The 20,189-nt window shown below is 29.9% G+C and overlaps 1 protein-coding gene across 21 annotated transcripts in view; it reads left to right on the top strand.

Moving 5' to 3' along the window:
* The first annotated feature begins 562 nt into the window (after positions 1-562).
* LOC135125287 (tropomyosin-2) overlaps positions 563-20,189 on the top strand; it is a 35,441-nt gene continuing 15,814 nt past the window's right edge. For 6 of the 21 annotated variants that reach the window (XM_064050746.1, XM_064050747.1, XM_064050742.1 and 3 more), the window contains exons 1-3: positions 563-674; positions 5,053-5,193; positions 5,252-5,377. In XM_064050746.1, coding sequence (XP_063906816.1) covers positions 5,080-5,193; positions 5,252-5,377 — 240 coding nt within the window. In that variant the 5' untranslated portion in view covers positions 563-674; positions 5,053-5,079. Of the gene's footprint in view, positions 675-5,052; positions 5,194-5,251; positions 5,378-5,673; positions 6,304-13,291; positions 13,548-20,189 lie in introns of those variants that run through there. The other 15 variants (XM_064050740.1, XM_064050734.1, XM_064050732.1 and 12 more) reach the window with 8 other exon arrangements.

Below are 20,189 nucleotides of genomic sequence, written 5' to 3'. Positions count from 1 at the left end.
CCACGGTCGGAATCAATACATGATCGTTTTCTGTGTTGGAACTGTGTTAGTTGAGTTTTTGGGCTCAACGTTTCGCACACTATTATTTTTTAAATTAATTTACGGAAACATATATATGAAAACATTTTTTTACAATAAAACTTAAACACGCTCGCTGCGCTCGCATTATATGGGACTTTGGGACTTATACACAAATAGTTCTAAAAGTTGCAAGTTTTCTAACGATGTCAATTAGTGTCATATTATACAAAAAATATTTTTTGCAGATAATGCGTCAATAGGTAAAAATAAACAATGTACTGAGTGTTCAGTGCAGGTGCTGGGGTTTTGTTATTTGTATAAAAAGTATCAAAAAGCTTGTACCTACGGCATTAACGCATTCAGGGCAAAATTTTCTGATTAGTTTGATTTTTGTGTTCCAAATTTTCGGAAATAAACCCTGCGAATATTTCTCTAGCGCTTCGCGCCAACATTTTGGAGTCCCCTGCTCGCTCCCTACGTTCTGATTTTAGCAAGATGGTGTGGCAGAGCAGGGCTATTCTTGGAGGTGGTGGGGCCTCACCCAGTAAGGAGACCACGTAAACTGATAGCACCTCCGTAGCTCTTTCGTTAGTCGCTCTGATACCTCGTGTCGTGTCTGCCGGTACAGAGAACTCCTAGTCAACACCTCTTCGGTAAGTAATTTTACTAAACCACCACAACCACACACTCAAACAAGCCCTCAACCTCTTCAAAACCCGCTCAATTTTTTTTTTTCGCGAAACGCCCAACCGAATCGGGAGCACACAAACGCTCTATTTTTAAAGCCGCCTGAAAAGTTACGCAAGAGTTTTAGTTTTCATTTCAGCGCGATTTTCGCCATATTTGGGCATGTATTACAAGGTCGGCGTTTGTTGTCGGAGTCATCGATGGACTTGTCCAGCGTTGATTCAAAGCGAACTGCATTTCTGCGGAATGGAATACCAGAAAGTTGTTTTAGGAGCGATGTTTATGCTTTTTGGAATGTAATAACATCCGCTTATTGTCGACACTGAAAACGGTTGGATTATTTTCATAATAGTGGTCGCAGCCTTCTATGAGCACGCAAATATTTAAACAACGCGATTTCCGATCAGACATGACCTATGAATCAAAACATGCACGGGTGGTTCTTATCTTGGGTGACTAAACGTGGATTCTTGGGTTAATCAGTTCTATAGACATTCCTCGACGGAGGAAATTTTTCGAATTTTCGGACACAATTTTTCCAAACAACATCGCGTTTCCATGTTTTGCTATTTTTAGAATTTCATAATCGCCAGATTGCTCGTATTTTTAGAACTGACATTTTTTGGCAGACTTTTGTAACAATATACAAAGTACGCGTAAACATAGATTTAGATAACGATTTTCAGAATTAACTGGGCGAATATTCTATATTTAAATTTTCGTAACACTGACACTTGCATTGTTTTCCTAATCTAACCAAACAAAATATAGCCTTTAAGCCATTTCGAAACTTGTGACTCTTTTTGAATTTCAAAATTTAGCTTTTTTGTGAATAGTCGGAGCACTTGACTTTGTCGCTTCAAATTTCCACCGGTAAATTGATTAATGCTGCTTAAGTCAAACAAATGTATCACGTGACAGTTCGCCATTTTGAAAAACTGCGTTTTAATGGACAATGAAATGTGCGTTTACTTTTTCAGAAAAAAAATTGTGACGGTTGTTTAAAAATAGAAAATTGGGGGCGGCCTGTGCCACGCAACTTGTCATTATATTTAGCTTTTACAGCATATCGATTTCTCAACTAATAAGGGTGATGATGATGAGAGATGTTAGTGTTTTTTATTTTATTTTGGATGGTTTTTTGACATAAATATTTATAATGAAGCTGTAAAAACACACTCCAGTGGGGTTAAATCGGGTCTTATAGCTGGCCATTCTTTAACCCCATATATTTTTTTTAATGAATAACGTAAATTCTGTTGTTGTTATTATTATTAATCATCGATATCTCTTATTTAATTTATAAAGATAAATTTTCGTGAGTTCTACAGAAAATTTTTATGAAAATTTTGAACAAAAAGAAATCGTGGCCGTTTTTCAAGAGTTTAGTTGATCTGATTGAAGAAACAATGTTCAACACTAACGTGATAAAAATATTTTAACAGTACATTCTAACTATATAAATAAAATATTCGGAAAGTATGTATGTACTTTGGGTTTTTGACAACTTTGTTGGCACTATTTGCCGAATATTTCCGGACAACTTCCAACACCAGTCGAAGAGTTCCGAACCATTCCTATTGCTTTTTACAAAATTCTGAAGCATTTCCGAAGCCGATCGAAGATTTCCGAACAAATTTCAGTATAATATAATATCACAAAAGCATTGGAAGTGCAGATTTTGTGAAAATAAGACATATATTGGAAGTTTCGGCTTCGATTTTTTATTTACATATGAACAAATTTAGTTTCTGAAAGATATAATATTTTCATGGCTTTTTTCACATGTGCTTGTATATTATGAATATTTTGAGTCATTTGATCAAAATAAAAGATTCTGGAACTATGTAGTTTGAGCTTTTGACAACTTTGTTGGCACCACCTGCCGAATATTTCCGAAGATTTCCGAACGACTTTTAGTCTGATATAATGTTACAAAGGTGCTGGAACTATAGATTTTCGATTTGTATTATAGTTTTGGAAATTTGAGTAACGATGGGCCCTGGATTATTCTGCTTTCTAACATCTGGGGATTACCGGCACGCGATAACTTCAAGTTGTAAATATCTCTTGCTATTGTACTATTGTTCGTCTCGTTATTGTCAATAAAATTTTATATGGTAGAAAGAAATTTCCAAAATTATAAAAATTTTTATTGGAAATTGAATTTTTTTATTAATGAACAAATTTAGTTTGTGAAGAATATAGTACTTTCAAGATCTTCTTCCATGACCTTGTAGATTATAATAATTTATTTTTTATTAATTATTAGTTTTTAATAATAATAATAAATAAATAAATAAAGATACAGATCAGTGACTTAACATAACAGATTTTTTTAAAACTAAGTTGCCAAGATAAGACTTATAAAAAAGTTCTACTCTCCATTTTCTTCTACAGTATGTCATTTAGCAATTAACCCCGCCCACCCACCCTCGACTTTTTGGATTTCAAATTATCGGAGCTCTTGAGCTTGGGTTTTTGGATCTTTTGAATTTTTTGGATTTTGTGGATTTTTTGGATTTCAAATTATTTGATTTGAGTTTCTGGAGCTTTCTTGCATTTTTCAGGTATTTTGGATTTTTTTTTTTTTTTTTTAATTTATAGGATTTGTTTGAATTTTTTTGGATTTCCTGGATTTCTTGAATTTGTTTTTTTTTATTCGGATTTTGCAAATTTTTCGGATTTCTCGTATTTATTTTTGAGACATTTTTTGGATTTTTTCATTTTTGTTATTTTTTTTAAGGATTCTTTGGATTTTATAATTTTTCTCGAAAATTTCGTAAAATGTCTGAGATTAAAAAAAAAGAAAAATTAAAGCCGAAAACTCCTATTTTTCTTGTTTCATTAACAAATCGATGAAAAAATATTGCTTAAATTTCCAACAAACTGTTGAATTTGGCAAAATTAAAAAAAATCAATTTTTCGTTTTTCAAATTTCGAAGATCAAAAATTCGAGTTGGAATTTTCAAAAGTTCAGTTTAAAATATTTCAATTTTTTTTGATTTCCTGGATTTCTTGGATTTGTTTTTTTTTTATTTGGATTTTCCAAATTTTTCGGATTTCTCGTATTTATTTTTAATCTTTCTCGGTTTTTGTTTTTTCGTTTTTTCAGTTTCTCCATTATTCAATTTTCGATTTTGCATTTTTCCAATCATTTTAAGATTATCCAGGTTTCCCAGTTTTTAGCTTTTCAGTTTTTACTGTTTTAATTTTTCTATATCTTAAACTGTTGACGCACTTTTGGAGTCTTCAAAATGTAAGAAAAAATTTTAAATTTCGACCAATTTTTAACTCTGTATTTATAAATTAAAAAAAAAGTAATTCCGGATGAATTTTGTTGAAAAGACGTATTAATTTTATCATTTTAGAAATTATTGAATATTCTCACAATTTTTAAATTAAATTACTTTTAAATTTAAAAACTCAAAAAATTTGTAAAATAATATCCGAGATTTTGAACAAACTTGAAGCCGAAAACTCCTGTCATTTTTATTAACAAATCGAAGACTCAACAGTTTTAAATTTTTATATTTTTCAGTTTTTCGTTTCTTCAGTTTTTGGATTTTTCTGATCACTCATTTTTAATTTTTCAAATTTTCGTTTTTCCAGTTTCGAATAACAGAAATTCGAGTTGGAATTTCAGTTTAAAATATACTTCAATTTTTCAATGTTCAACTTTCGAATTTTTCAATTTTTTGCTTCAATATATCATTTGCCAAAATCTGTCTGATCTTAGCAGATATTAACCCCGCCCACCCACCCTCTCTTTTCTTAGAAGGTATGGCATTAGGCAAAATCACTCTTATCTTATCAGCTACTAGCCCCTTCTCCTTTCTTAGAAGGTATTTCATTTGGCAAAATCAGTTCTATCTTATAAAGAAATAGCCCCGCCCACCCGCCCTCTTTTTGCTTAGAGAATATCTGATTAGCCAAAATCAGTCTTATCTTAGCAGGTACTTAGAAAAAAAACGCAGAAATAATAAAAAGATGATAATAGTATGAAAATTTAACTGGAACATTTTCCGAGAGTTTAACGTTTAATGAAAAAGTTATCTAAGCTTGAAAAAAGTGAAAAAGAAATCTATACATTGAAGGTATAAATTGATCTCTCTGAAGAGAACATATTTCTGGAATTTAGCCTCGAAATAGTATATATGTACATATATATACACATCAATAACGTGATTCTGAATTATTGGCACTAGTGTCAATTCACGGTGCCCTAAATTTCATTTTGACAGTCAGGTTTGGCATCATAAGTGTTTAAATATGTTGCCAACCTGACCACAATCATCAATAATCAACCTGTGAAAGTTAATTTTTTTTCTTTCTTCATTCCAGCGCGCAAGATAAAATCCAGCCGCCGCCATGGACGCGATCAAGAAGAAGATGCAAGCGATGAAGCTTGAAAAAGACAACGCTTTGGATCGTGCCATCCAGAACGAACAACAAGCCAAAGACGCCAATCTTCGCGCCGAAAAAGTAAGCCTTTATCTCCTCTTCCACACTCTTTTCTTCAATTTCTTCGTTTCATCTACAGCTCGAGGAAGAGGCTCGTACACTCCAGAAGAAGATCCAGACCATTGAGAACGAGCTCGACCAGACCCAGGAGCAGCTTACCCAGGTCAACGGGAAGCTGGAAGAGAAGGAGAAGGCCCTCCAGACGGTAAGTCCAATGAGGCGGTCCGTCGGAATGTCCGTTTGTGGCAAATTTCATAACGCGATATTATTAAGGTGAAGGTTTAATAATAGAGGACTGAATGGTCGATTGTGTCAATGAAGTCCCCCTCCTCCCGTCGAAAGTTTCCAAAGCCGCAAATACCCGTCTAAAAATACCCGCGCAACCCGATCCGTTTCCAAATATGGCGCTTCGGCGCTCCCGTGACGTCACGCCGCATTGCTGCCACACGTATTGGTGGTTGCCGACCCTGGCTGTCATTGGCGCCACCGTCGCCCACTGCGCTCGACTTTCAGTAGTCGTAGTGCAACCAAAATGGCTGCGTTGGAATGTGATCCAGCAGCGAAGACGTCTAAGTGACGATGTCTCAAAGGGCCGGCCCGGGCAACCCGAGGAAAAGGGGGCACCAACACCATCCTCGCAATGACAGCAACAGACGGAGGGCCGCCCTGGACCAGCCCCCCCCTGCCGACCCGCCACTGAGCCCCTACAGTGCGAAACAAAATGTGATGCAAAGTGCCTCGAAGCCCCCAGCTTGTGATAGCGAAGTGATAGATTTGACCAATGACGACGAGGCGAGCGACAAGGTGCGCAAGGACGAGCGGAACGAGAGGCTGAGGAAGCCCCCCCAGGTGGGGGACATGTCGACGGTGTACCGGCCGGCGGCCGAGGGCTCCAGCCAGAGCGACCAGGAGGAAGTGGAGGACCCGGAGATCGAGGAGCTGTCGAAGTTGAGGTGCACGTCGGAGCGGACGGAGGTCGTGGCCGAGAGGGAGACGAGGAGGAGAGGACGCAGGTGCGCCGACTACCCGGGGTTGGCCTTCGCCAGTTCCATCTTCAGCTCGGACACCCTGATCAAGTTTTCCATCATCCGGAATGAGCTGCACAATATCATGAATACTCAGTTAAAGAGGGTAGGTGGAGGAAGGAGACGGCGTTTTTTGGATGCGTCATGCCAGGAAAAGTACATGTAAACACTGATGTTTACTGTAGACGTTTATAGATGCACTTTTTTCGGAAAACGTGTGAGGGAGTCAGGAACCTCTCGACTCGCTTATGGAAATTGTGGGCAACCGTGTGTCCAATTAGCCCAATTGGGAAAACGAGCCAAATTAACCGACAATAGATCATAAACCGCTACTTCACGGGTGGTCGGTCTTCAAGTAATATATTCGACTTACTATGAAGATAAATAGCATTCCTCTTCCTTAACTTTATTTGATTAAATTATAGTCACGATGAAATCATGACCCTTCATGCATTTCAATCCTCTTGTTGGTTTTTCTTATCTTGTGTTGCATGTTTTAAATTAAACAAGAATTTCTCTTTGACTCACTCACTGACAATTTACCGTTTCGCAATTTTGAAATTTTTGAAAACTTAAGATGTTTTGTAACCAGACGCACTTGGTGCGAGCTGGTTTCGAAAGGACCGTATTGGGAATGAAGGTAATTGATCGACTCGTCTTAACTTTCTACAGAAACGAGAATTTACACTGGTTTGAAATCGTTTTATGGAGAAAATCGCGTTTTTGTAATTCACGAAGTTCGATGAGGTCCGATAAGTGTTCGTCGTTTATAATCTCTTAAATTGCAGTTTTATAAAAAGTAAATATTGGAGGAGTTGAAATGAGTGTTTGTACTAAATTCAGGTCACAACACTTAACTTGAATTTAGTGCACACAATTAACGACAACGTATCTACGACGTGTTGATTTTATATGCACAATGTGTATATGTACATACATTTATTTCTTAATGTCACAGTAGTCTTTGACCTTTGATCAAACGGATTTAATTATAAACATGATAAGACGTTGTCTTGAATTTAACGCGTTTAATTTAAGCCAAATTAGTTCTTATGTTCATGGAGAAGGGAGGTCAAAATGTTGGCGTGGGCGTGGCTGGGAATGTTACTAGAATGCGCCAATCAAATCCAGTTCCTGGGTGTTGACTTAAACAGTTGGTGTTAATATTGGACTTTTTTTACAAAGTTCTATAGGAAATAAGTCAATAATTCTTAATTGTTGGAAATTTGATTTGATCAGTTTTTCGATTTTTCATTTTTCCAGTTGTTAGATTTTCTTTCCACTTTCTCCATTTCTTAGTTTTTCGATTTTTGGATTATTAATTTTTTGAGTTTTTCATTTTGCAAATTTGCACTTTCCCAATTTTTACTTATTTTAATTTTTCTGTCTTGAACTGTTGACGTACTTTTGAAGTCTTCAAAGTGTCACAAAAATTGTTAAATTTTGACGTATTTTTACAAAATTTCTGAATTAAAAAAAAATCCAGATAAATTTTGTTAGAAAAAAAGTTTTAAGAGTTTCATTTAATCATTTTAGAAATTTTCACCTTTTTATTATTAAATTACTTTTAATTTTAAAAACTTGAAAATTTCGTAATATAATATCGGAGATTTTGAAAAAAAATAAGCTGAAAAATCCAATTTTTTTATTAACAAATCGAGGAAAAAATATTGCTTAAACTTCCTGAAAACTTTTCAATCATTCATTTCTTCAATTTTTCGATTTTTATTGTTTCAAATTTTTCGTTTTTCAAACTTTCGATTTTTCAGTTTCGCGTTTTTCATATTTCGATTTTTCGATGGTTTCATTTGGAATTTTTCAAGTGTTCGATTTAACATATTCCAAATTTTCAGTTTTTCAATTAATCGATTTGGAATTCTTCACTCAAATGTTCAAATTTCGATAATTTTTCATTTTTCCAGTTAGATTTTTCAGCTTCTCCACTTTTTAGTTTAGTTTTTAAATTTTGCAGTTTTTGGGTTTTCAAGTATCAGATTTTCCGATTACTTTAAATTTCAATATTTTGTTTTTTCGGTTTTGTACTTTTTCGATTTTTCCGAATTTTCTTATTTCTGGGATTTTTTTTCTTTCGATTGTTTGGATTACTTGGATTTTTTCCCGAGTTTCTTGGGTTTTTTGGATTTCGTCGTTTTATTTGTTTTTTTTTCATTTTCGGGTATTTTGGATTTTTTTTAAATCTCCTTTTAATTGCCTGGATTTCTTGTTTTTTTGAATTTTTCAAATTTTTCGGATTTATTTTGTATTTTTTTTATTTTTTTGGATTTTTTAGAATTTTCGACTTTTTGATTTCAAATTATTGGAGCTCTCGAGAGTCTTGGATTTTTGGATCTTTTGAATTTTTTTTATTTTCTGGATGTTTTGGATTTAACAAATTAATGGATCTTTCGAGTTTCTGGGCATTTTTTGGATTTTTCGGATATTTTGGATTGTTTTTTTTTATTTTTAGGGTTTGTTTGAATTTTTTTTCATATTTTAAATTCTTTGGATTTTTTGGATTTCTTGGATTTGTTTTTTTATTTGGATTTTCCTAATTTTCCGGATTTTTCGGATTTATTTTTGAGATATTTTTTGGATTTTTTCATTTTCGTTATATTTTCAAAGATCCTTTGAATTTTATAATTTTTCGTTTGTTCAATTTTTCGATTTTTTAATTTTTTATTTTTCCAGTAAATGGTAGATTTTCCAGTTTTCCCATTTTTTAGTTTTTCAATTTTTACTATTCAATTTTTCTGTATCTTAAACTGTTGACGCACTTTTGGAGGCTCAAAATGTAAGAAAACATTTTAAATTTTGAGGTATTTTTTCCAGTAATTCCAGATAAATTTTGTTTAAAAAAAAGTTTTAAGAGTTTCATTTTATCATTTTAGAAATTTTCACCATTCCATTATTCAATTACTTTTAAAAACTTAAAAATTTCGTAATATAATATCTGAGATTTTGAAAAAATTTTTAGCTGAAAAATCCTATTTTTTTATTAACAAATCGAGGAAAAAATATTGCTTAAACTTCCTGAAAACTTTTCAATCATTCATTTCTTGAATTTTTCGATTTTTCTGGTTATTGATTTTTATTGTTTGAATTTTTCGTTTTTCAAACTTTCGATTTTTCAGTTTCGCGTTTTTAATTTTTCGATTTTTCGGTGGTTCGAGTTGGAATTTTTAAGTGTTCGATTTAACATATTCCAAATTTTCAGTTTTTCAATTAATCGATTTGGAATTCTTCACTTAAATGTTCAAATTTCGATATTTTTGACTTGAGAAATTTTCAATTTTTCGATTTTTCTTTTCAATTTCTCTTTTTTCCAGTTTTTTGGATTTTTCGACTTTTCAGTTTCTCGGTTTTTGTTTTTTCCCTTTTTCAATTTCTCGTTTATTCAAAATTTTCATCCTTTGGATTTATCAGTTCTTCGATTTTAAAATTTTTCAATTTTTCATTTTTCCAGTTAGATTTTCCAGCTTCTCAACTTTTTAGTTTAGTTTTTAAATTTTGCAGTTTTTGGGGTTTCAATTATCCGATTTTCCGATTACTTTAAACTTCAATATTTTGTTTTTTCGATTTTTCCGAATTTTCTTATTTCTCGGATTTTTTTTTCTTTCGATTGTTTGGATTGGGTTTTTTATTTCTCGAGTGTCTTAGGTTTTTGGATTTCTTCGTTTTATTTGTTTTTTTGATTTTCGGATTTTGGATTTTTTTTGCCTTTCGTATGTTTGATTTTTTTTATATTTTGGATATTTCGATTTTTTTGATTCTTTTTTGGATTTTTTGTAATTGCGTGGATTTCTGTTTTTTTTTTTGAATTTTTAAAAATTTCGGATGTATTTTTTAATTTTTTTGTATTGCTTGGACTTTTTAGAATTTCCGACTTTTTGGATTTCAAATTATTGAAGCTCTTGAGTTTCTTGGGTTTTTGGATCTTTTGAATTTTTTAGGTTTTATGGATTTATTGGATTTCAAATGATTTGATCTCTTGAGTTTCTGGGATTTTTTTTGCATTTTTCGGATATTTTGGATTTTTTTTTTAATTAATAGGATTTGTTTGAATTTTTTTGGACTTCCTGGATTTCTTGGATTTGTTTTTTTTTTTTATTTGGATTTTCCAAATTTTTCGGATTTCTCGTATTTTTGAGATATTTTTTGGATTTTTCATTTTTGTTATTTTTTTAAGGATTCTTTGGATTTTATAATTTTTCGTTTGTTCAGTGTTTCGAATTTTCAATTTTTCATTTTTCCAATAATAGTAGATTTTCCAGTTTTTCCATTTTTTAGTTTTTCAATTTTTACTGTTTTAATTTTTCTATATCTCTTAAACTGTTGACGCACTTTTGGAGTCTTCAAAATGTAAGAAAAATTTTTAAATTTTGACCTATTTTTTCAATGCTCTATTTCTAAATTAAAAAAAAAAATTCCAGATGAATTTTGTTGAAAAAACGTATTAATTTTATCATTTTAGGAATTATTGAATGCCGATATTCTCACAATTTTTAAATTAAAATACTTGTAAATTTTAAAACTCAAAAAATTCGTAAAATAATATCCGAGATTTTGAAAAAACTTGAAGCCGAAAACTCCTGTCTTTTTTATTAACAAATCGAGGACAAAATATTGTTTAAAATTCCAACAAACTGTTGAATTTGACTAAACAGTTTTATTTTTTTAGATTTTTCAGTTTTTCGTTTCTTCAGTTTTTGGATTTTTCTGATCACCCATTTTTAATTTTTCAAATTTTCGTTTTTCCAGTTTCGAATAACAGAAATTCGAGTTGGAATTTCAGTTTAAAATATACTTCAATTTTTCAATGTTCAACTTTCAAATTTTTCAATTTTTTGCTTCAATATTTCGATTTTTCACTTGGATTTTTTTATTTTTCAGTTTTTCGTTTTTTAATTTTTCGATTTCCAGTTTTTTGATTTGCAATATGTAGTTCGAAGTCTCATTTTTAAGTTTTTTAATTTTTTGGTTTTTTAATTCTTCATTTCCAAAGTTTTTGGACTTTCAATTTCTCGATTATTCGATACTTCATCTTCTGAATTTATCAGTTTTTCGATTTTCGAATTTTTCAAGTTTTCGATGTTTCAGTGTCTCGATTTTTCATTTTCTGGTTTTTTGAATTGCAATATATATTTCGAGGTCTCAGTTTCAAGTTTTTTAATTTTTTTAATTTTTCAAATTTTCATTTCTTAAGGTTTTCGATTTTTCAGTTTCTGGGTTTTTGATTTATCGCTTTTTTAATATCTCGATTATTCATCTTTTCAATTCATCAGTTTTTCGATTTTAAAATTTTTCATTTTTCATTTTACTAATTTTGCATTTTTTCCAATTTTTTGTTTTTTCCCATTGTTAGAATTTTCAGTTTTTTCTGCATTTTTTAGTTTTTTGATATTTGAATTTTTGAGTTTTTTGATTTTTCTATTTCGCAATTTTTCAAATTTTACTTATTTTAATTTCTTTATATCTTGAACTGTTTTGTATTTTTTCAATGCTCTAACAAAAAAGTAATTCCAAATGAATTTTGTTAAAAAACGTATTAAGAGATTAATTTTGTGATTTTAGAAGTTGTTGAACGTCAACATTCTCACAATTTTTAGAGTCAATTATTAAACTACTTTTAATTTTAAAACCTCGAAAATTTCGTAAAATAACTGAGATCTAAAAAAATTACAGCCGAAAACTCCTATTTTTCTTGTTTTTTTAACAAATCGATGAAAAAATATTGCTTAAATTTCCAACAAACTGTTGAATTTGACAAAATTAAAAAAATTTCAATTTTTCGTTTTTCAAATTTCGAAGATCAAAAATTCGAGTTGGAATTTTCAAAAGTTCAGTTTAAAATATTTCAATTTTAGAATTTTTCAATTTCTCGATTTTTCTGTTTTCAAAACTTTTGAATTTATCAGTTTTTTAGCTTTGATATTTCAGTGTTTCATTATTTGCATCTTTCAGTTTCTCGTTTTTAATTTTTCGATTTTTCAATTATTCGATTTGGAATTCTTCAGACGTTCAATTTAAAATGTTTCCATTTTTCTTTATTTTAGCCTTCGAATTTTCCGAATTTTCTAGTTATTTTAATTTTTCCGTATCTTCAGCTTTTGAATGTCATCAAAAGTAACAAATTACTGTCAATTTTAAAAATTCGAAAAATTCGTGAAATAATATCGATTTTGAAAAAACTTAAAATCGAAAACTCATATTCTTGTTTTTGATTTTTACATTTTTAGCAAATCGAAAAAAAATATTTCGGGAAACTGTTGAATTTACCAAAAAAGTTCAAAATTTAAAAAAATCTAAATTTTATTAGCAATTTTTTGAAAATTTTCTAAAAAACACGTGTAATTTTTTTTTATGAAATTGACTTAATAAGCACCAACTGTTGTAAAGTACTAATTTATTTTGAAATATATTAATTATGGAACAAAAAAAAAAATCAAAAATAAACGTCAAAAGTCGATATAATTTTCGTGTGCTGTGAATAAAATATCAAAGCTTTTGCGTTTCTTAAATATATTCTCCCTGCATTACACTACTGAAATTTTGAAATCTTTTTATTAGGTATTTATTTATTCATTTAATTCGCCCGATAATTCCATGTAAGACAATTGTCGTAGCATTACTATCGATTTGAGGGTGGCAACGATTTTTTTTTTTATAATAGTAAATTGTTAATACCACTATATTCCGTAATTCGGGATTCTGTGACGAACTGGCAACACTTCCCCGAACTCCCTCGTATAAATGCATCACACATGGTTTCACACGCTGCCAACCGAACGTGAACTGGACTATAGATTAATTCCCACGTCGCGTCGGCGTCCGGTGCCGTTGTAAATTTTCGCCACGTCATACCCACAATCGATTCTTAAAACTTGATCACGTAAATCCCTTAGATTCCTTTTCAATCCACTTTTCGTTTTCGCAATCCCCTCGTATACCCATGACCTTATTCGCCCATTGAATCCCGCGCCCATTTCCGCCCATCTCCAAAGTTCCATTCACGCCGATTCAAAACCGACATCCGCTTCCTCCGATTCAAACCCGGCGCCATCGCGTTTAGTGACAGGTGGTTGGCAAGCGTGAGTCAGCGCCATCTTGCCGGCTCGCCCAGTTGCTCGTCGGTGTCGGTTCGTGTGGCTAGTCGTCGTCGGGTTTTTGTGTGAAAATTCGCATTTCCCCGAGAGAAAATTCGCCAAAATGACGGCCAACATCCAGCAGGGCTCCCTTTTGGACGTCCTCAAGAAGAAGATGCGTCAGACGAAGGAGGAAATGGAGCGGTACAAGGACGAGTGCGAAGAGTACAACAAACGACTTCATGCGGAATGCATGCGACGAGAGGAAGTAAGCTAACGGCGATTTCGGCCGGCGGCGGCGGCGGCCGCCCCCGGCCGCTCCCACGTTTCGGGTTTGCGGTTAGGTGACGACGCGGCCAGTAGGCGATCGATTGACGTTCGATTGTTTTATTTTCTGTCATTCGGGGTTGGCACGGCAGGCTTGATGGGACGACTTTTCGAAATTATGGTAATTGGGTGCGATAAGATTGTGGGTTTTATCGAGGTTGGGCGGATTTGTGTTTTCGCGAGGAGTTGGATTGTTGTAAGGGCGATTTTTGCGAATTTCGGCGACATATGGCTTGCGAGAGGTATAGTGGGTAGGGTTGACTCGGTTGGTTGAGGCTGGAGAAAATTCGAGCGCAACAGGTCGATTTTTTACCAAAATAGGAAAATGTGGGTAAAGCGAGCGATAACCTTCGTGGCGCTGCTGATGTCATTTGTGTAATCGGGAGATATATCGCTGTTTTACTAATTATTTTCGGAAAGTTAGTTTCTGCGAAGTTTATCGCAGAAGTGGAGATCAATATTTGAGATTAATAGTTTTGAGGAATTGCACTTGAGGGTTTTTTGAACTAATTAAAATCAAATCATTGATCGATTTTTATCTAAAGTAATCGCTTTTGCGCTTGTTTGTATTGAAAAAGGTGCTAGTATGGATTTTAGACACTGCCAACTGCTCCAATCTTCCCAACAAAGTGCCACATGTGGGGTTTTTTATTTCCACCAACACAAAGTGGCGATTTATTTTTAATGCTTTATATTTTTTCTAAGTAATTCAGTTTGTTAAATACACATAGGGAAATGGGGAAAAGGTGTTTGCGAAAACATTGTAGATAGCGTTATCGATTTCAGTTATCGTTGGTTTGGAATTACATCATAGAGAAAGACTTCTCTGGAATGGAGTTTTTGATTGTAGAATATAGTTAAATTTTGTATCGTTATATATTTGAGTCATATAATTGGGACGGAATTCAGTCACGATTTTAAATGTCATGGTTCTCAATTATTGACATTGTTTCCTGTTAGGAAATGAGTAGTTGAAAACCTTTCTATCAACTCCGACGACGAATTAAATTTGTGCTATTTTTATTTTCTTAAAAAAAAATATATGTACATGTGATAAAATTGAGTTTTAGTGCCATTACTTCTGGAATGCTCGAAACTCTATTGCCATGTAAATTGACTACCATTGAACGAGCAAATCATTGATGCAACTAACCTGCAGTTCGTTTAAAAAAAAATATGTATTTTTTTATTTAAATTTAATCTGCAAAATCCAAAAGTTAAAAAACCAAAAATAATGTTATTAAAAATTGTAAAACTTGAGAAATTGTAATTCCAAAAATTTGAAAATCAGAAATCTAGGACATAAAAATCGAGAAAATGAAAAATTCACAGCTTTGAAAAATCCAAAAATTGAAAATTCGGAAAATTGAAGAAATAAAATTGAAGAAAAATTGAAAAATCGACGACAAATTGAAAAAATCAAAAAGAATATTTAAAAGTTGTAAAAACAAAAACTTTCAAAACAAATACCGAAGAACAAAAATTAAAGTAGAATAATTAAAAAATCGAGGAACTAAAAATCTAGAAATTCACGACATTGAAAATTCAAAAATGACAAGTAAAAATGGAAAAATTGAATAACTAAGGGCTAATTGAACAAATTAAAAATATGATTATTTAAAAAATGGAAAAATGATAAAAATCGAGGAACTAAATCTCAGAAATTGAAAGATCACCAACGTCGAAAAATTTAAAAAACTTGAAAATTGAAAAGTCAAATAATTGTAAAATTATAAAATTTAGAAATTAAAAATCCAGGAAAAAATCCAAAAACTTCAAAATTGAAAATTCGGAAAACTGGGAAATCGGAAAATTGAAGAATTAAATAATTGCAAAGTAAAGATGAAAACTAAAAATGTTGCACCTGAAAAGTCAAAAAAATTTAAAATTTGAAGATTGAATTGGAAAAAAAATTGAAAGTTTTAAAAATTGCAAAATTATAAAATGGAGAAATCGAGGACTAATTGAAAAAGATCAAAAATTAAAATATTTAAAAGTTGTAAAAAAGCAGATTTTCAAAATTGAAAAATTGCAAAATTATAAAATGAGAAAATCAAAAAATTGATTAATTGACGACTAATTGAAAAAATAAAAAGTAAGATTATTTAAAAAATGGCGAACTTGAAAAATTAAAAATCGAAGATTAAATTCCAGAAATTGAAAAATCCTTAAAAAAATTAAAAAGGAGTTAAAAAATCCGAAAGATCAAAATTGAAAAAGTAATAAATGAAGAAATGGAAAACCACAAATCTAAAAATTATAGAAAAAAAAATTGAAAAATTAAACAATCGCAAAATTATAAAATTGAAAATTGGAAAAATCGGGAAATCGGAAAATTGTAGAAACAAAAAATTACACAGTAGATATAAAAACTGTTAAAAACGAAAAATGGGATAAAAAAAATTGGAAATTATCAAAATTGAAAAATTTAAAATTGAGAATCGAAAATTTAAAGCAATTACAAATCGAAAAATTGAAAAATCGAAATTGACAAATTTCGCACTTGAAAAATTGAAACATTGCAAAATTATAAAATAGAAAAATTGGAAAATCGAGACTAATTGAAAAAGATCAAAAATTAAAATAAAATAATTTTAGAAATAGAAAACTCGGGGAACATCTAGAAATTCACAAAATCACATCAATGATAAATCAAAAATTTCAAAATTGAAAAATCTAGAAATTGCAAAATTATAAAATGAAAAAATCGAAAAATTGAATAATCGAGGAGTAATGGGAAAAATAAAAAATAAGATTATTAAAAACTGGAAAACTGGAAAAATTAATAATCGAGGAAATAAATTCCAGAAGTTGAAAATTCCACAACGTCGAAAAATCAAAAAAATTGAAAATTGAAAAATCTGAAAACTGAGAAATTGCAAACTAGAAATCTAAACAAAAAAAGCGAAGAAATCGAAAAATACAAATCCAAAAATTAAAGAAAAGAAAAATAGAAAAATCAGACAATTGCAAAATTATAAAATTGAGAAATTAAAAATCCAGGAAATAATCGAGAAAATGAAAAATTCACAGCATTGAAAAAGTTTCAAAATTGAAAATTCGAAAAATTGGGAAATCGGAAAATTGAAGAAACAAAAAATTACACAGTAGAGATAAAAACTGTTAAAAACGAAAAATGGGATAAAAAAGTTGGAAATTATCAAAATTGAAAAATCGAAATTGACAAATCTCGCACTTGAAAAATTGAAACATTGCAAAATTATAAAATAGAAAAATTGGAAAATCGAGGACTAATTGAAAAAGATCAAAAATTAAAAAAATTAAAATAGAATAATTAACAACTCGGGGAACAAAAAATCTAGAAATTCAAAAAATCACATCAATGATAAATCAAAAATTTCAAAATTGAAAAATCCTGAAATTGCAAAATTATAAAATGAAAAAACCGAAAAATTGAATAATCGAGGAGTAATGGGAAAAAAAAATGAAAAATTCGAAAAATTGAATTATCGACTAATTGAAAATAGTATATTATTAGCCAAGGTTGCAGAGCCAAGCATTCTAGACCGAGCGCAAATTAGAACCCGAGACGCGCAGCGTCGAGGGCTGTAAGTGCGAGGTCTAGAAGTGGCTTTGCAACCGTGGTTAATATACTATTTTTTTCACTAGTAGAAACAATAAGACAATAAACTGAAAAATAAACGTTCAATTTTTTGACGCAACATGATTTTGTTTCGATTTCTAATCAAACTTGATCTAAATCTTCAACACAAAGAAAACCGTTTATACTTGTCGCTGAGTTAATCATTTTATCTTCTACCGTCTACCAACTACCATGCGTATACTCAAGTAATGTTTGTAGCACATATTTGTTCATTTTTTAAGAAATAATCACATCAAACATTGCGTACATAACCTCAATTTTTCTTTTTGAACCCGTGGTAGCAAAAGTTGAATTTGCTACCACTAAATGAGTCGACATTTGCATGCGTCCAGGCTGCTATTGAAAAAAATAAAAAATAAGATTATTTAAAAAAATGGCGAACTTGAAAAATTAAAGATCGAAGACTAAATTCCAGAAATAAAAATGGAATTAAAAAATCAGAAAGATCAAAATTGAAAAAGTAATAAATGAAGAAATGGAAAACCACAAATCCAAAAACTATAGAAAAAAAAATTGAAAAATCAATCGCAAAATTATAAAATTGAGAAATTAAAAATCCAGGAAATAATCGGGGAAATGAAAAATTCACAGCATTGAAAATTTTTTAAAAAGTTCCAAAATTTAAAATTCGAAAAATTGGAAAATCGAAAAAATGAAGAAATAAAAAAAAAGTAAAGATGTAAACTGTAAAAAACGAAAAAAGCGATAAAAAAAAGATGGAAAATATCAAAATTGAAAAATTAAAAATTGGGAAATCGAAAAAATGAAGAAATAAAAAAAAAGTAAAGATGTAAACTGTAAAAAACGAAAAATGCGATAAAAAAAAGATGGAAAATATCAAAATTGAAAAATTAAAAGTTGAGAATCGAAAATTTAAAAAAATTTCAAATCCAAAGATTGAAAAATCAAAATTGAGAAATTTCGCACTTGAAAAATCAAAACATTTAAAATTTGAACAATTGAATTGGAAAAAAAAAATTGAAACATTGCAAAATTATGAAATAGAAACATGGAAAATCGAGGACAAATTGAAAAAGATCAAAAATTAAAATTTAAAAGTTGTAAAAAACAAAAAAAGTCGAGAAATTAAAAAAATTAAAATAAAATAATTAACAACTCGGGGAACTAAAAATCTAGAAATTCAAAAAATCACATCATTGAAAAATAAAAAATCGAAAAATTGAATAATCGAGGAGTAATTGGAAAAATAAGAAATGAGATTATTAAAAACTGGAAAACTTGAAAAATGAATAGTCGAGGAAATAAATTCCAGGAATTGAAACTTCCACAACGTCGAAAAGTTAAAAAAATTGAAAATTGAAAAACTGAGAAATTGCAAACTAGAGATCTAAACAAAAAAAATGAAGAAATTGAAAAATACAAATCCAAAATTGAAGAAAAGAAAAATTGAAAAATCAAACAATTGCAAAATTATAAAATTTAGAAATTAAAAATTCAGGAAATAATAAAAAAATGAAAAATTCACGGCATTGAAAAACCCAAAAATTTCATAATTGAAAATTTGAAAAACTGAGAAATCGAAAAATTGCAAAAAAAAGAAAAATGTAATAAGAACATGGGAAAATTAAAACTGAAAAATTAAAAATCAAGAATCGTAAATTAAAAAAATACAAATCGAAAATTTTTAAAAATTTGGAAAAAAAATTGAAAGTCTTAAAATGTTGAAAAAAATTAAAAATTACAATATTTGAAAATTGTAGAAACAAATAATTTCAAAATAATTATAGAAAAGACAAAAAATTAAAAAAAAAAATTAGGAACTAAATTTGATTTATTTATTTGATTTATTAAAAATCTAGAGATTTAAAAATTCCTAACATTGAATAATCGAGGACTAATTGAAAAAATAAAAAATAAGATTATTTAAAGAAATGGAAAACTTGACAAATTAAAAATCGAGGAACTAAATTCTAGAAAATTGAAAAAACTAAAAACTGAGAAATTGCACATTGATGATCGAAACACGCAAAAAAAAATCAGAAAGATCAAAATTGAACAACTAGTAAATGAAGAAATTGAAATCCAGAAATCCAAAAATTAAAGAAAAATTGAGAAATTACAAATCCAGGTAATAATTGAGAAAATGAAAAATTCACAGCATTGAAAAATACAAAAATTTCAACATTGAAAATTTGGAAAATGAGAAATTGGAAAATTGAAAAATTACAAAATTGCAAAGTAAAGATGAAAACTCTGAAAAAACGAAAATTTCGCACTTGAAAAATCAAAAAATTTAAGATTTGAAGAATTGAATTGGGAAAAAAAAATAGCAAAATTGTAAAATGGAAAAATCGAAAAATATAGGACCAATTGAAAGAGATCAAAAATTAAATTATTTGAAAGTTGTAAAAACAAAAAATTAAAAAATTAATTTCGAGAAATTAAAAAATTTAAAAATTGAATAATTGTAAAACAAAACAAAAAATCTAGGAATTCGAAAAATTGAATAATCGAGGCCTAATTGGAAAAATAAGAAATAGGATTATAAAAAATGGAAAACTTGAAAAATTAAAAATTGAGGAACTAAATTCCAGAAGTTGAAAAATCCACAACGTTGAAAAATCAAAAAACTTGAAAATTGGAAAATCGAAAAACAGAAATTGCAAACTAAAAATCGAAACGCTAAAACAACAAAAATGGAGTTAAAAAAATCAGAAAGATCGAAATTGAAAAATCGAACAATCCCAAAATTATAATATTGAGAAATTAAAAATCGAGGAACAAAAAATCGAAAATTTAAATATTGAAGTTATAATATCAAAAAATTTTGAAGAACTAAAAGTTGAAAAATCAAAAACTGAAATCTGAAAATTGAAACGAAAAATTAGAACCCAACATTCGAAAAATTGCGAATTGAAAATTCGTCAAATTAAAAAATTTAAAATAAGAATCGAAAAATAGACCTATTTACAAAATCTGAAAAATTGTGTTGCATCC

This window comes from Zophobas morio, unplaced genomic scaffold (assembly GCF_036711695.1).
Source record: "Zophobas morio isolate AGI-343-1 ecotype UQ-CSIRO unplaced genomic scaffold, CSIRO_AGI_Zmor_V1 ptg000008l, whole genome shotgun sequence".
NCBI classification, from domain to species: Eukaryota; Metazoa; Arthropoda; class Insecta; order Coleoptera; family Tenebrionidae; genus Zophobas; species Zophobas morio.
The sequence above is the reverse complement of the archived record's forward strand: the minus strand, read 5'-3'. Positions and strand labels throughout refer to the sequence as shown.